At 51.9% G+C, this 15,484-nt stretch overlaps 1 protein-coding gene across 1 annotated transcript in view; it reads left to right on the forward strand.

The window, feature by feature from the left end:
• Window positions 1-4,550: 4,550 nt before the first annotated feature.
• LOC121866414 overlaps window positions 4,551-15,484 on the forward strand; it is a 49,563-nt gene continuing 38,629 nt past the window's right edge. The window contains exon 1 of the mRNA XM_042366069.1: window positions 4,551-8,246. Within this exon, the coding sequence (XP_042222003.1) occupies window positions 5,766-8,246 (2,481 nt within the window). The 5' untranslated portion in view covers window positions 4,551-5,765. The remainder of the gene's footprint in view (window positions 8,247-15,484) is intronic.

Below are 15,484 nucleotides of genomic sequence, written 5' to 3' on the forward strand. Positions count from 1 at the left end.
TTAACTTACCTGGAGTAATTATAATTCCTGGTAACATTAACATAAATAGGTGCACTGGTAACAGTAGGTGCACAGGTAACAGTAGGTGCACAGGTAACAGTAGGTGCTTAGGTAACTGTAGGTGCTCAGGTAACAGTAGGTGTGCAGGTAACAGTAGGTGCTCAGGTAACAGTAGGTGTGTAGGTAACAGTAGGTGTGCAGGTAACAGTAGGTGCTCAGGTAACAGTAGGTGTGTAGGTAACAGTAGGTGGGCAGGTAATAGTAGGTGTGCAGGTAACAGTAGGTGCTCAGGTAACAGTAGGTGTGCAGGTAACAGTAGGTGCTCAGGTAACAGTAGGTGTGCAGGTAACAGTAGGTGCTCAGGTAACAGTAGGTGCTCAGGTAACACTAAATGCACAGGTGAATACAGATAGCATCAGGTAAAATAACTACACTAGGTGGTAGTTAGTGGTGGTAGTAGTTGTAGTGGTTTTTATGGTGGTAGTTGTATTAATGGTGATGGTGATGGTGGTGGTAGTAGTGGTGATGGTGATAGAACAGCCTCAGGCGTTCCTTGACATTACAAGCAGACAGTCAACATCATCTTCACTTATCTTACCTCCCCCTCCCTCCCTCACCACCTACACCTTCCCTACGTTCACTATGCGGGAGTGTGGACGTTGGGTGTTACCTCACTTCCCTGGGTGTTAACGCACCTTGACATGGCTTGGAACACCCCACATCCACACAAACACACACACACACATTCAGTATATACACTAGTATTTGGTGAGTTTGGTCAATATGCGTGGTGAGGGGGGCGAGGTGTGGGTCACGAGGAGTGCCCCAGGCCAGGTCTTGCCCCAGGTCTAGGTTCTGGTCCCCGCCCACTGGTCTGGTCACGCACAGGTCCTCCTCAGGTACCACCACCTACACCGCCTCAACTCCTGGTCGTCAACCCTCCGCCTCTCGGGACAAGTCACGCTCAAGTTTTTACTGTGAAACCTTTTGAGTTGTAGCCCTGTTGAACAACCCCCGAGAGGCAGCGCTTAAGTGTGAGTGTCGGCCTTAACTACATGATACCAACCCACACCCCATGGTTACGCCCCCCCCCGACTACCCCTCACCCCATGGTTACACCCACCCACCTCACCCCATACCTGACCACCCACACCCCATGGTTACCCCCTGACTACCCTCACCCCATGGTTACACCCACTGACCACCCCTCACCCCATGGTTACACCCCCTGACCACCCTTCACCCCATGATTACACCCTCCGACCACCCTCACCCCATGATTTACCACCCCATGATTACACCCCCACCGACCACCCTCACCCCATGGTTACACCCCTCACCCCATGGTTACACCCCGACCACCCCTCACCCCATGATTACAACCCCGACCACCTCACCCACACCCCTGACCACCCTTCACCCCATGATTACAACCCCTGACCACCCCCTCACCCATGGTTACACCCCCTGACCACTTCACCCCATGATTACAACCCCTGACCACCCTTCACCCCATGATTACAACCCCCTGACCACCCCTCACCCCATGGTTACAACCCCCGACACCCCATGGTTACACCCCTGACCACCCTCACCCCATGGTTACACCCCTGACCACCCCCACCCCTTGGTTACACCCCTGACCAATTTCTACCCCATGGTTACACCCCTGACCACACCCCATGGTTACACCCCTGACCACCCCCATGGTTACAACCCCTGACCCCTCACCCCATGGTTACACCCTGACCACCCCATGGTTACAACCCCTGACCACCCCTCACCCCATGATTACACCCCTCCGACCACCCATCACCCCATGGTTACATGACCAATTCTATGGTTACACCCCCGACCACCCCATGGTTACACCCCCTGACCACCTCACCCCATGATTACAACCTGACCACCCTTCACCCCATGATTACAACCCCCCCCACCCTCCCATGGTTACAACCCCCTGACCACCCCCCACCCATGGTTACACCCCTGACCATTCTCACCCCATGGTTACACCACCGACCACCTCACCCCATGGTTACACCCCCTGACCACCTCACCCCATGGTTACACCCTGACCACCCTCACCCATGGTTACACCACCCACCCTCACCCATGGTTACCCCCGACCCTCACCCCATGATTACACCCCTCCGACCACCCTCACCCCATGATTACACCCCACTGACCACCTCACCCCATGGTTACACCCCCCACACCTGACCACCCTCACCCCATGATTACAACCTGACCACCCTCACCCCATGGTTACACCCCCGACCACCTTCACCCCATGATTACACCCTCCGACCACCCTCACCCCATGATTACACCCCCACGACCACCCCTCACCCCATGGTTACACCCCTGACCACCCCATGGTTACACCCCGACCACCCCTCACCCCATGATTACACCCCCTGACCACCCTTCACCCCATGATTACAACCCCTGACCACCTCACCCCATGGTTACACTGACCACCCTTCAACCCATGATTACAACCCCTGACCATTCTTCACCCCATGATTACAACCCCCGACCACCTCACCCCATGGTTACAACCCCCGACCACTCCCCATGGTTACACCCCCTGACCACCTCACCCCATGGTTACACCCCCTGACCACCCCCACCCCTTGGTTACACCCCCTGACCACCTCACCCTATGGTTACACCCCGACCACCCTCACCCCATGGTTACACCCTGACCACCATGGTTACAACCCCTGACCACCTCACCCATGGTTACACCCTGACCACCCTCACCCATGATTACACCCTCCGACCACCCTCACCCCATGGTTACACCCCCTGACCAATTCCATGGTTACACCCCCGACCACCTCACCCCATGATTACAACCCCTGACCACCTTCACCCCATGATTACAACCCCTGACCACCTCACCCCATGGTTACAACCCCCTGACCACCCCCACCCCATGGTTACACCCCCTGACCACCCTCACCCCTTGGACACCCCCGACCACCCTTCTCCTGTGGTTACACCCCCCTGACCACCCTTCTCCCTGTGGTTACCCCTGACCACCGTGGTTACACCCTGACCACCCCTCACCCCATGGTTACACCCCCCGACCACCCCCCTCCGACCACCCCTCACGTCGGGTGACGTGGGCGCCGGTCACTCCGCCAATGGTCCCTTGACGTGGTGGTCAACCATGGTCCCCTGGCGCGGTGGTCCATAATGGTCCCATAGTGGTCCACCTTGGTCCACCAGGTACCCTGGCGTGGTGGTCCGCCATGGTCCCCGGCAGGTTGGTGGTCCACCATGGTTCCCGGCTGGTACCGTCACGTGCAGCCGGGCTCCCCCGCCCCCCTGGTCTGCCCGGGACGGCGGCTCATGTCCTCAGGTAGGGCAGGTAGTGGACCGGTCGGCCCGGCTGCTGTGGTATTTGGCCTCAATTGGTACTTTGGTGAGGGCGGAATAGCAGCTTTCCTGCGGGTCACATCCGTGCACCGCCTCCTGCACCTAAGCATGCAAGGGGTTGGGCCCGTCAGGCCCCGGGCTTACTTTTTTGTCACGTTGCAATTGGCAGATTCTTGGCTGCCATGTATCATGTGCAGCCCTAGGAGGTCCGCTCAACTCTCCCGCCTTACCAGGAATCTTGATATGACCAATTTTACTGCAACTTTGAGTTATCTACAGCGAGCAATATTGAGGAGGCAGTAATGGCATACTAAAGTATTGTGGTGTGCAGCAAGATGACAGGCTGGGGTGCATCAAGCCTGGTATTTGGTGGCGGCCTGCCGCTCCCCTGGGCGAGGGGACGGGCCCACTGCTGGCAACACCTGCCCGTCACGAACCCTTGCCCACCACCACCGCTGAGTGTCGCCCTCCTGTGCCACACCTTCCCGCCCGCCACACTCACACACCCTTCACATTTCATCCTCCGTCACTAAGGTTCTCGTCAGGCTATGACTGTCCAGGACGCGGCTCCTCCCAGCTGGCAACTGTCCCTCGCCTGTCACGCACACTCTCACAAATTCCTGGGGCGTTGCGTGGCTCTCGTGTAAGGCTCAATTTCTAGCCATCTTGCCGTGATGACCACCCCACATCTGCTGCCCTCCTCCTCACCTGCGGCTTAACGTCATCTACTAACATTATGTAGCATCGATGTTTACACTTAACTCAACATCGAGAAATATTTTAGTGCATTTGAAGAATGAGTGTGAATGGCGGTTCATTCATGGAGGAGACTCAGTACTTGGCAATAAAAACACCCTCCTCGACCACAACTCTCGCCCACTAAGTGTTTCACATTTTTCTTGTTATATTCTTGGCAAAGTCATAAAGGCGACATTAAAGTTACATAATTATGAGCATAACGAGTACCACCGGCTAAACAGGTGATTAACGCAGTAACGAGCGATGGGTGTTGTCCAAACTGGGGGTGAAAAATTACCCGAAAACGCTACATTTTAAAAATTAGGAGAAGCAGAATGAGGAGGAAGAAGAGATATGATGTAGGAGGAGGAGGAAGAGGAGATATGATGTAGGAGGAGGAGGAAGATGACGATGAGGAAGATGGTGGGTAGTTGAGGAGGTTTGGAGCCTTGCTGACTGGCTGGTTGGCTGGCCGGTCCGGTCCTAATTAGTATTGGAGGCATGACCACTGCCTGCCGCCGCCCAGCCGACCCCGCGTCGCCCCACGGAGGGAGGAGCCGCTCCGTCGCCCCACCACAACATCACCACACATTTTCGCTCACTCCTGGGTACGGTTAGCTTGGTGTTGTCTTAGCTGGCCAGCACCTACTCCACCGCGCCGCCGTCTGCTCACTATTTCCTCACTGGTGACAAGTTATAGATACCGTAGAGGCAGCAGTGTTGATGAAAGTGTCGTGGGGTGAGGGACGCACTACAACAGAACATGACGAACATCAGTGGCTGGCCCGCTGGCCCGGGGCTGGCCTGACCACCACCACCGGCCACCGCTGTTTATGGGCCTGCATAGCTCCGCCATTTATGTAACTCACCTTAGCGGGGTCCACGTAAGCCCGCGTATAACGTCCCGCACAGTGAACCGTGATGTAAATACCGTGTTAAAGCAGTGTTGTGGTGTCAATATTTCAACTGTTGCTCGAGGAAAACTGAGCCATCTACTGTGATTCTCACTCAGTGTGTAAATATCAGCAGATCAGGTGTTGGCGAGGCTCACCCTTCTACGTTTGCACTCACTCATCAGCTGGCGCTACGAACGCGCCGAGTGTTGGCGACAGTGATAGTTCGCCAAGTGTCGCCTCGTCCCCTAACGCACTATGTCGTGAGTGAAGGGCTAGGACGAGGGGAAGGGGCAGGGGACGGCGTAGGGGGAGGCCGTGAGGAGCCGTGAGGAGTGAGGAGAGCTGATCCCGTCACGTGGGGCCGCGTATTGACTCACCCGCCTCCGTGACGAATCAACATCCAGCGGCTCCCGGGCCAAAGTGCGTTCTAGCCAGCGCGCACGCTACTCTCAGACGGACTTGTTTTTATGAGTTTTCAAGAAGTACCAGTGTGTGTTTCCCATTTCTTCGTCATCATGTGCAGTGTTTTATTTCATTATAAGCGTGAATTGTGAAAATAGAACTGATATTTTTTGAGAAATGGAATATATTTGCAAGGTGTATATATCCCGCTAGAACGATCTGTTATAAATTTCCCGTCACGTTCCTAGTCGTGCGTGTGACCGTGACACATTCTACAGTACACTCACGCACGCGCACCTACCCGAGCCAGTTGTGTGCTTGGCGTGGGCCAGTGCGAATATGACAGAGGTCGTGGACAAGACGCTTATTGAAAGGTTGATATTAGAGCATTCTGATCGTTTAGAATTGGAGATCAACCAAAAAGCGCGCGCTGATGCTTGGAAATTCTATTATCGTGTGCGAGTGGACCATGTGATTCGGCCGTTCGCCGTGTGCAAGGTATGTTTTCGAGTGTTACATTGCGACTCGCGGAGTGGGACAGCCAGTCTCCTGCGCCACCCATGCAACCCCCTGTCGGAGAGGTCCCCGGTCAACCGCGCCGTCAAGCTCTCGGCCAAGCTCAACCTGCCGGTGGACACGACGGCGGCGGGCCTCAAGAGCGACATCAAAGGTGACACATTTTTAAGTGATAATAGCGTCAAGGAGGATGTCATATCTGTCAAGTGTGAGGTGCCATCTTACAGTGATGGCGGGAGTGCTAGGTCCTCACCCGTGTCCCTCACCACCACGGCCTCGCGCTCTTCGCCCACGAGCACGGGCTCGCCTCCCACCGCTGCCCAGCCAACCACCACCTCCACCGGCAGCGCCTCCGTCGGGAGTCGGAAACGGAAGGCTGGCGCACCACCACCATCTTTTCCCATTGATTTGAGATTCCTGCAGATACCTCAGTTAGTGGCAGCTGCTGCGGCACACCCACTCACCGCCCTCAACTTAGCCAACGCCACAGGGCTGTTCGCTGACCCTCAGCGCCTACAACACCTACATCAGCAGCTCCATCATTCACACCTAGAACACCTCCACAGACAACAACAACATCATCAGCGTGAGAGGGAGCGTGAAGAACAGGAGGCCAAGCGGACGCGGCTGGAGGCGGCGGTGCAGGAGGGAAGGGCGCGCAGTCCCGCCAGCCCGGGCGAGGCCTGCAGCTCCTCGTGGGGCCGAGCCAGGGTGAAGAAGGAGCGCGCGGACACCAGCGACGGCGCAGTACCCGAAGACCTACGAGAGTCTGTGTCCCCCAGCAGGTATGGCGGGCGCGTGCGTAGCCACGAAGACGGAGCGGAGGAGGGCGGGGGGCTGAGCAAGGAGGTGGTGCAACAACTGGTGAGCAGCGGGTCCTCACGCATCACCCTTTCAGAGAAGGACGCGGCGGGCTCACACTACATCTCTGACGTGTGGTCAAGGTTCTCTGTGGTGTGTGTCGACGGCGTCATCAGACCGTTTGCCGCGTGTAAACACTGCCTCAAGGTGGTCACCTACACCAAGTACAGCGGCACAGGTGGCTTGTTACGGCACCGCTGTTCGGCTACCGACCTCAACTCCCGACCTCCTGACGATGCTTTGCGCCCACGCCTGGGCGACTCTCCACCGCCCACGGTGCGCGCCCACTCTCCAGCTCCCGCCCATGCCGCTCAGCCTGGCTCACCTCAAGAATCACCACTCAGCCTAACAGTAAAAATTGAGAGTGATGGACCACGATCTCTGTCTGACGAGATGCCGTTGGCACCCACCGCTGCCATGGCTGGGGTGGCACGGGCGCTGCTGCGATACATGTGTCACGACCTGGTAGCGGCGTCAGCCCTTGACTCATCAGCGTTTCAAAGGTTAGTGTGGACAGTTTTAAATTTGGGAGCGGCGCATGGCACCTTCCGTGAAGAGGAGCCCTTGCCCTCCGCCAGGCAACTCCTCAACACCTTCCTCACCCCCATGGCTGGTGACTCCCGCTCTATCATCGCCAGGGCAGTGCTTGACCAGCCCAACCTCTGCCTCTCCCTCCACCAGGACAAGGAACTTAGCCTCCTCACCGGCGCTATACACTTCATTACTCCAAAATTTGAGCTTCGCAGCTATGCCTTGGGTGCTCATCGTCTTGGGGAGCAGGAGACTGAAGAAGAAGCAGTGACGGCTCTCCTGGCGAACTTCTTCAGCGACGTGTTGGTGCCAGCAGCCATGCGAGACAAACATGTCACTGTGGTAAGCGATCAGGGAAGTCCAGCCGAACCTGGTGTGGTGGGGGTACGCTGTGTATGGCACGCGACGGAGGCCGTGCTGGAGGCACTGACGGATGAGCCTTCCTATCAACAGATCTGTGACGACGTGGCAGCTGTTTTGGCTTTCCTCGCCGACTCTGGGGTAGCGAGCGTTACGGGGTGTGGATTGAAGCCCCACGAGGTGCGACGTTGGGACGCCCTACTGCATGCCCTCACCTTCATCACTGCTCATCATGACGAGCTGTGCGTTGTAATGGCAGGTTGTGAGGGCGGTGTATCCCTGCTGGGGGAGCGCCTCGCCTACCAGGAGGTGGCTGAGCTCCTGACAGGCGTGCGGCGGTGCCTCCTGACGGTGCGCGACCCCCTGCGCCCTACACTAAACCAGGCAGTGTTGTGCAGAGCTAAACTGCTGCAACTGTGTGCTGCCCCCGCCAACTCTCAGCCCCTCAAGCAGCTGAAACAGCACCTGGCCAGTAGCCTGACGGATGCCCTGACACTCACGCCCCTCCACCACGTCGCCAGCTTCCTCGACCCAAGATGCAAGAGTCTCAAGGTAGGTGTCCGGTGTAACATGTATTGTACTGTCAGGGACCAAGTCACACAGGGTGAAGAGAAATAAGTGTAAAATGAAACAAATTAAAACAAATTTGTCATATATAAATGAGGAGGCGGTCGCAGTCCCTCTATGCTGACGAAGGCTATTCAGTCAGCCATGACAGTAACTTTCATTAAGGAAAACGCAGAGGGAATATTTTTCCTCGCCCTGTCCTGTATATTACATCATAATCCTATTTTCGCGTGTGTTCCAACATCACTTCTTTGAACAAACATTATTCACACTTCAACAATATGCAAAGGTTGTGGACGATGCCACGAAGTGCTTTTAGTGGTTGGCCTCTTCAGGGTGGTGCAGTGCTACATTATAACAGCCTAAGAGTGAGGTGAGGGACCCTAGTGATGGCGGGTTAGGTAATGTTATTGCTGTTTGTCATTGTCCCCCGCTTGTTCTATTATATACCCTGGAGTGTAGGGTGATTGTGGCCGTCGCCTGACACTCACACTTGTGGTGGTTATTTTGGTATATGAAAAGAACGAAGAGTATTGGTAGAGAAGGGAGAACGGTACACAGGTGTGGGCCACACCTGCTCGCCCAGGTGTTCCCGCATATATTTCACATTTTAGTATCACCCAAAGAAATTTCGTTAGTGGTGTACCAACCAAGCTGTATTTATTAAAGTATATATATATATATATATATATATATATATATATATATATATATATATATATATATATATATATATATATATATATATATATATATATATATATCATTTTTTAAGGCTGTTGTATGAGCGACGCCCGCTGCTTGGTGTGGTTGGTGAAGGTTGTGGTGATGGTCATGAAAGGCAGCAAGTTCACCCTGGCCTGATACACTATTGTAAACACTGATTGATGGACCAGGCCAGGGTTGTGATGCTGGCTGACACTGTAACTAGTGGTGGCCACGGCTTACTGACGGTGATGTGTCAGTAGTGTATTTATGTTACATGTTTGTGTTTGTTTACCACCATCGCTAGCACCTGGGTCCTCGCTGGTCACACACTGACACAACTGTAGGACAAGCTTTACAGCCTAAACTAACTTTCATTTAACAGGGTATTAGGACGATGATCCACTTCAACTGGTGGGGTTTCGTCCAGATTGGTGAGGAAATTTTAGCTTACGGAGAATAGGATTTTCTCCGGTAAGATATGGTCCGTTTACTCCCTGAGAGATTATAGTTAACTTTACATTATTAAATCTTTATAACTTTTAGTTCTGTATCAACAAAACAGAAGCAGACCTGCGGCCTCGCGTCCACCGTAATCGTCGGCCAAGTTTTACATCCTCGTCAGTGTTTACCAAATGTTTTGTAGTTCTCTTTCTGTTTTATTTTTCTAAATGTGTAAAGCCATATGTAAGCATAGTGTAATATTAGTTAGGGGGTTTATGCACACTGGCAGCCTCCCTGAATTAAATCCGGGTTTGATGTGAGTGTGGAGGAGGTAGCAGACGGGAGGGAGGGGGGAGGGAGGGTGGCGGCGGGCGCTAGGCTCCCTCAATCCTCGCTAGCCACACGAGCCCACAAGTACACGTCTCCGGGTGGGATATGCAGGCATTTTAGTCAATTTTTCTTCATTTATACACTATTAGATGCGTGAGTTTTGTTTGATATGTTGTGTGTTTCTTCAGTATATCTTATATTAACACAAGCAAAGGAAATGTAACAATACAGAACTACTAATTAGCTATCTAATTTCTGTACATCATTAAGGAATTTATCTTAAGTAAAATTTTCACCAATACTGATGCTTTATGTAGAAGGATAAATTTTATAAACATGAGGTATACCACACAAGTTTTTACTGAGAGGGTTACTATGTAAGCTAGAGGTAAAGTAAGCAAGTGTTAGCATGGAGGAGGTGGTGGAGAAGGGAGGGTGTGGGTCGATACCAGAGTGATGGCCACCCTTGTCATTGTTTACAGTGGACTCCTTCCCGCCCGCACGGTGACAACCAGGCGCGCCCTTCACCCCGCCCTAACCCACCCACAATAAGAATTCACTATTGCTCTCTGCGCTGTCTTGCAAAATCTGCTCTGAATAAGCGATCAGATAATTCTATAGACCATTGGTGATAACGTTGTGTTTGTAGAGAACGATTGCCAAGACTTGTTTCCTTAAGTTTTTTGTTTGAGGAAAATATTTGTAAATACACAGTGATCTTTAACTCGAGGGTGTGTCTTGCTCTAAGTCTTTGCTTTGACCATTTTCAGTTACCTTAAAAAGTTGTGGTAGTGTTAGGCTTGTGTGGCGCGGGTTGAGCATGTCTACATTTCAACATTCTCTTTCCCACAACTTTCTCTATCACTTACGTTCAATTTTCTCTATAAGTCACAGTCATCGTTCAGACAACCAGAATTTGTATTTCTGCAGCTTCCCCCCTCCACCCCCCCCACACATATGGCAAAATAATAATAACTAAAACAAAATTCCAATAATAAAACTGGGCTGTACAAAGGGACGATGATAAGTAACCATCATCACTAGACTCCTTATACAGTAGTTTGGTTGTTACGCAGCAAACGACATCCTGAAACTACTTTTACTACCGTATATATAAACTAATTTCCATTAATTTGTAAGAAAAAAACAAAAAGGTATCCCTCTTTGGCAAACACATTAGTTGTGTTTTTAAGGATTACTTGGGCGGTTTTCCTTTTTAGTGTGTAGTTTGAGATTTTTGTTCGGTTAAATCAGTCCCAATACCTTACCCTTTACGGATTCAATTGCGAAATGGAGATAATATTTTTAGTCTTGTTATAACCATGAAAATTACTGCATTCACGGTAAAACTGACTTCACTACTTATGCCGACCCAAGCTTTACATACATTAGGTTAGGTCAGTACTGATTGCATTTACTTGTAGTTTTTGTTTTTATTTGCGTGATTGACCAAGTCTACGCACCAGGTGAAATTTACGAGAAGAAATAAGAAATGACACTGAAATTATCGCTCGGTCCCAATTACTGTATACCGCAACTCCTGTGTTTATATATGTGAGTCTCTCTCTCTCTCGTATACATCAGACAATCTCATGTGTCAATACACCAGCTTTCCCCCGGGGTCTACATCACGCCGCAGACCACAGACACTACACACAAACACAGTCGTACAAGTAGGCGCCATCGTTGTGCAGTAGCCAGCGGGGCGGTGGCATTTCTTGGCGAGTTTCCCCCACGTCTCTGTGGCCACTGACGGAGGCGGTGCAGGAGGGGAGGCACGTGTTGGGGGGGGGGGGGCGGCCAGGACGTGAGTGCCTCCTAACCTGGTCGTGGAAAGTCGCCACTTGGATGTGTTACGGATTTCTCAAGCCACGCCCGGAGAAACTCGCTCACTCCTCCCCTCCTCACCGATTTCTCGCTACACGAAGTAAAGGCTGTAGAATTTGGAACACAATAGCGTCGTTTTTTGTGTGTGTATGTGTCTATCAGTGATCCGTTGTAATATTGTTTTCCCGCGTTAGTTTAGACTCAATGACGTGGCGGTGCGTGGAGTGATCCAACTTTTTTCTTTTTGTTACTCGCTTTTTCACATCGCTTAATGCGTGCGAGTATTTGTATTGACATTTTTTTTTATCTGTAAAGAGGAACAGATTGCATGAGTGTTATTTCGGGTTTTGATAACTTGTTCACGCTTTTGTTTTGTTTTTATAAAAGAACATAGACAATAATGATGAAGAACGTTTGTGATTATGTTGATCTAAATATGAGGTAAATTATTATTATTATTATTGTTGCTGCTGTCTTCATATCATTAAATAATCTTATCAAAACACTTCCTCAATTTTATCTCAACGTACACACACACGCACACATACATTTTAAGTTCACGCAAAACACCTATGACAAGGCAAAGACAGGGAGTGAGTGTGAGGGAGAGAGAGGGCAGGAGAGTGCAAGAGGGGGAGAGGGAATAAGTTGTGTGTGTGTGAAGGCTGGGTCATGTTGCCTGCATCCTGTACGTTTTGAAGTGTGTGTGTGTTTGCATACTAAGACCAGTTTTCACATTTCGGGTAGCTTAGGGCAGGGCAAGACAAGGCAAGACAAAGGATAGGCAGGGCATGGTAGGATAGACAGGATAGGATGGTGTAGGGCAGTGCACGGAAAAATAGTCCCAGAAAAAAAAGTCAAATTAGACCAGGACAAAAAAAAAATGATAGGAAAAAAGTAATTCTTTATATAAATACCGTTAATAAGTGATCAAACAAATGCACTTTAAGCGATTAGGTTAGGATGGGTTAAGTTAGATTTGGTTAGGATGGGTTAAGTTAGATTAGGTAAGGATGGGTTAAGTTAGATTTGGTTAGGATGGGTTAAGTTAGATTTGGTTAGGATGGGTTAAGTTAGATTTGGTTAGGATGGGTTAAGTTAGATTTGGTTAGGATGGGTTAAGTTAGATTTGGTTAGGATGGGTTAAGTTAGATTTGGTTAGGATGGGTTAAGTTAGATTTGGTTAGGATGGGTTAAGTTAGATTAGGTTAGGATGGGTTAAGTTAGATTTGCTTTGTTTTTTTTTCATGTTTCCTTTGGTCACTAAAAAGAATAAACAAACTCCGAAAGTAATATTTTTTTTCGACATGTTCTAAAATTAAAACTCAACCAAACTTTGACCTTTCTTTTCCTACATCCATGAAGGGAAGGGCAAGGTGCGTCACGCTAGCAAGTCACACACACTCACACACACCCTACATCATTCAGATAAGATAGTGGACTCGACCTGCCCTAAAATAACGAACCGAGATGATGATGATGACTTGTCGGGTGACCTGTCGGGGTACCTGTAGGGAAGGGGGGTGACCTGTCGGGGTACCTGTAGGGAGGGAGGGTGACCTGTCGGGGCACCTGTAGGGAGGGAGGGTGACCTGTCGGGGCACCTGTAGGGAGGGAGGGTGACCTGTTGGAGCACCTGTAGGGAGGGAGGGTGACCTGTTGGGGCACCTGTAGGGAGGGAGGGTGACCTGTCGGGGTACCTGTGTTGGGGGAGGGAGGGTGACCTGTCGGGGCACCTGTAGGGAGGGAGGGTGACCTGTCGGGGCACCTGTAGGGAGGGAGGGTGACCTGTCGGGGCACCTGTAGGGAGGGAGGGTGACCTGTCGGGGTACCTGTAGGGAGGGAGGGTGACCTGTCGGGGCACCTGTAGGGAGGGAGGGTAAGACGGGTCACTGTAGATGTACAAAATAGGTCCTAATTAAAGGTCACTGGTTATATACAGGGTAGATGAGTCACTCCCCTATAGATTACACTGGCTATATAAAAGGGTACTAGCTATAGGTTACAAACAGGTGGAGGTACATGGAGGGGGGGGGGCTATATATTAAATGAAGGGGAAACTTTGCTAGGTGTAGGTAGGTAGGTGGGTGGGATGCTAGGTGAAAGTAGGTAGGTGGGTTTGATTGCTAGGTTAAGGTAGGTGGGTTGGGTTTGATTGCTGGGTGACGGTAGGTGGGTTGGGTTTGAGTGCTGGGTGACGGTGGGTGGGTTGGGTTTGGAAGGTGGGTGAAGGTAGGTGGATGGGTGGGTTGGGTTGTTAGGTGAAGGTAGGCAGGTACGCGGGTTGGGTTGTTAGGTGAATGAAGGTGGATAGGTGAGCTGGCATTGATAGGTGAAGATAGGTAGGTGGGTTGGTATTGTTAGGTGAAGGTAGGTAGGTAGGTGGACGGTTAGGTGAAGGTAGACATTGGATGGCGAGGGTGAGTGGTAGTGACAGGTTGTGGGGAGGGAAGTCCATCTGGTGACGGCCACTTGGAGATAAAAGCCCCCGCCCCCCAGTGACACCGTCCTTCCTCTCATCACCCAGGTTAGAGAGAGAGAAGGGAGGGGGGAGGAACTCTATATTAGTGTAGGTGAAGTTAATAAGGTTTTGTTTAGGCTAACAAATACCCCCCAACACTCACATCAGGTTGTTCTGTATAGTTTAAAGTACCCTAAGGACTCGTGAGGGCGTAGCAGCGGGGAAGGACTTCCGTGAGGGCGTAGCAGCTGGGGAAAGGACTGTGAGGGCGTAGCAGCAGCAGGGGAAGGGACTCGTGAGGGCGTAGCAGCTGGGAAAGGACTCGTGAGAGCGTAGCAGCAGCTGGGAAGGACTCCGTGAGGGCGTAACAGCTGGGAAGGACCTCGTGAGGGCGTAACAGCTGGGAAGGACTCGTGAGGGTGTAGCAGCTGGGAAGGGACCTCGTGAGGGCGTAGCAGCGGGGAAGGGACCCGTGAGGGCGTAGCAGCTGGGAAGGGACTCGTGAGGGCGTAACAGCTGGAAGGGACTCGTGAGGGCGTAGCAGCTGTGAAGGGACCTCGTGAGGGCGTAGCAGCGGGGGAAGGACCTCGTGAGGCGTAGCAGCTGGGGAAGGACTCGTGAGGGCGTAACAGCTGGGAAGGACTCGTGAGGGCGTGCAGTGCAGCTGGGAAGGGACTCGTGAGGGCGTAGCAGGGGGAAGGGACTCGTGAGGGCGTAGCAGCTGGGAAGGGACTCGTGAGGGCGCAGAGCTGGGAAGGGACTCGTGGGGCGTAACAGCTGAAGGACTCGTGAGGGTGTAGCAGCTGGGGAAGGGACTCGTGAGGCGCAGCAGCGGGGAGGGACCGTGAGGGCGTAGCAGCAGGGGGAAGGGACTCGTGAGGGCGTAACAGCTGGGAAGGGACTCGTGAGGGCGTAGCAGCTGGGGAAGGGACTCGTGAGGGCGTAGCAGCGGGGGAAGGGACTCGTGAGGGCGTAGCAGCTGGGAAGGGACTCGTGAGGGCGGGACAGGAGCAGCACGCCAGGAGCCCTCACAGCAATCGGGAGCAGTTACTGTAATGCGCAATAGCCGTAAAAATACATGTTGACCGGCCATTCAATATTTTCCAGCGTTGTGAAGCGTGACCAGCGGTGTTCACGGTCCACACACACACACACACACACACACACACACACAATTAAGACTGGATCGAGAGTAAGATTTCAAAGGCCATCATTGCGAAAGAAAAAAAAATACAGGTTTAAAAATGTCCCGATTGTATTATTTTTAAAAGTTGAGAGAGGTGTCTGACGCGGGGGGAGGAGACGGGGGGTGTGTGTTGTTGTGGTGGTGGTGTAGTGGTAATAAGGAAATGGAGAGTCGTTAATGGTAACTAATAGTGTAATGGTTGACGTGTTTTGTGTGAGTGTGAAAAAAAAAGGTTAAATACAGACTATACTGACCAACACTTCCTCTGAT

Source organism: Homarus americanus, unplaced genomic scaffold (genome assembly GCF_018991925.1).
Source record: "Homarus americanus isolate GMGI-L3 unplaced genomic scaffold, GMGI_Hamer_2.0 scaffold16430, whole genome shotgun sequence".
NCBI classification, from domain to species: Eukaryota; Metazoa; Arthropoda; class Malacostraca; order Decapoda; family Nephropidae; genus Homarus; species Homarus americanus.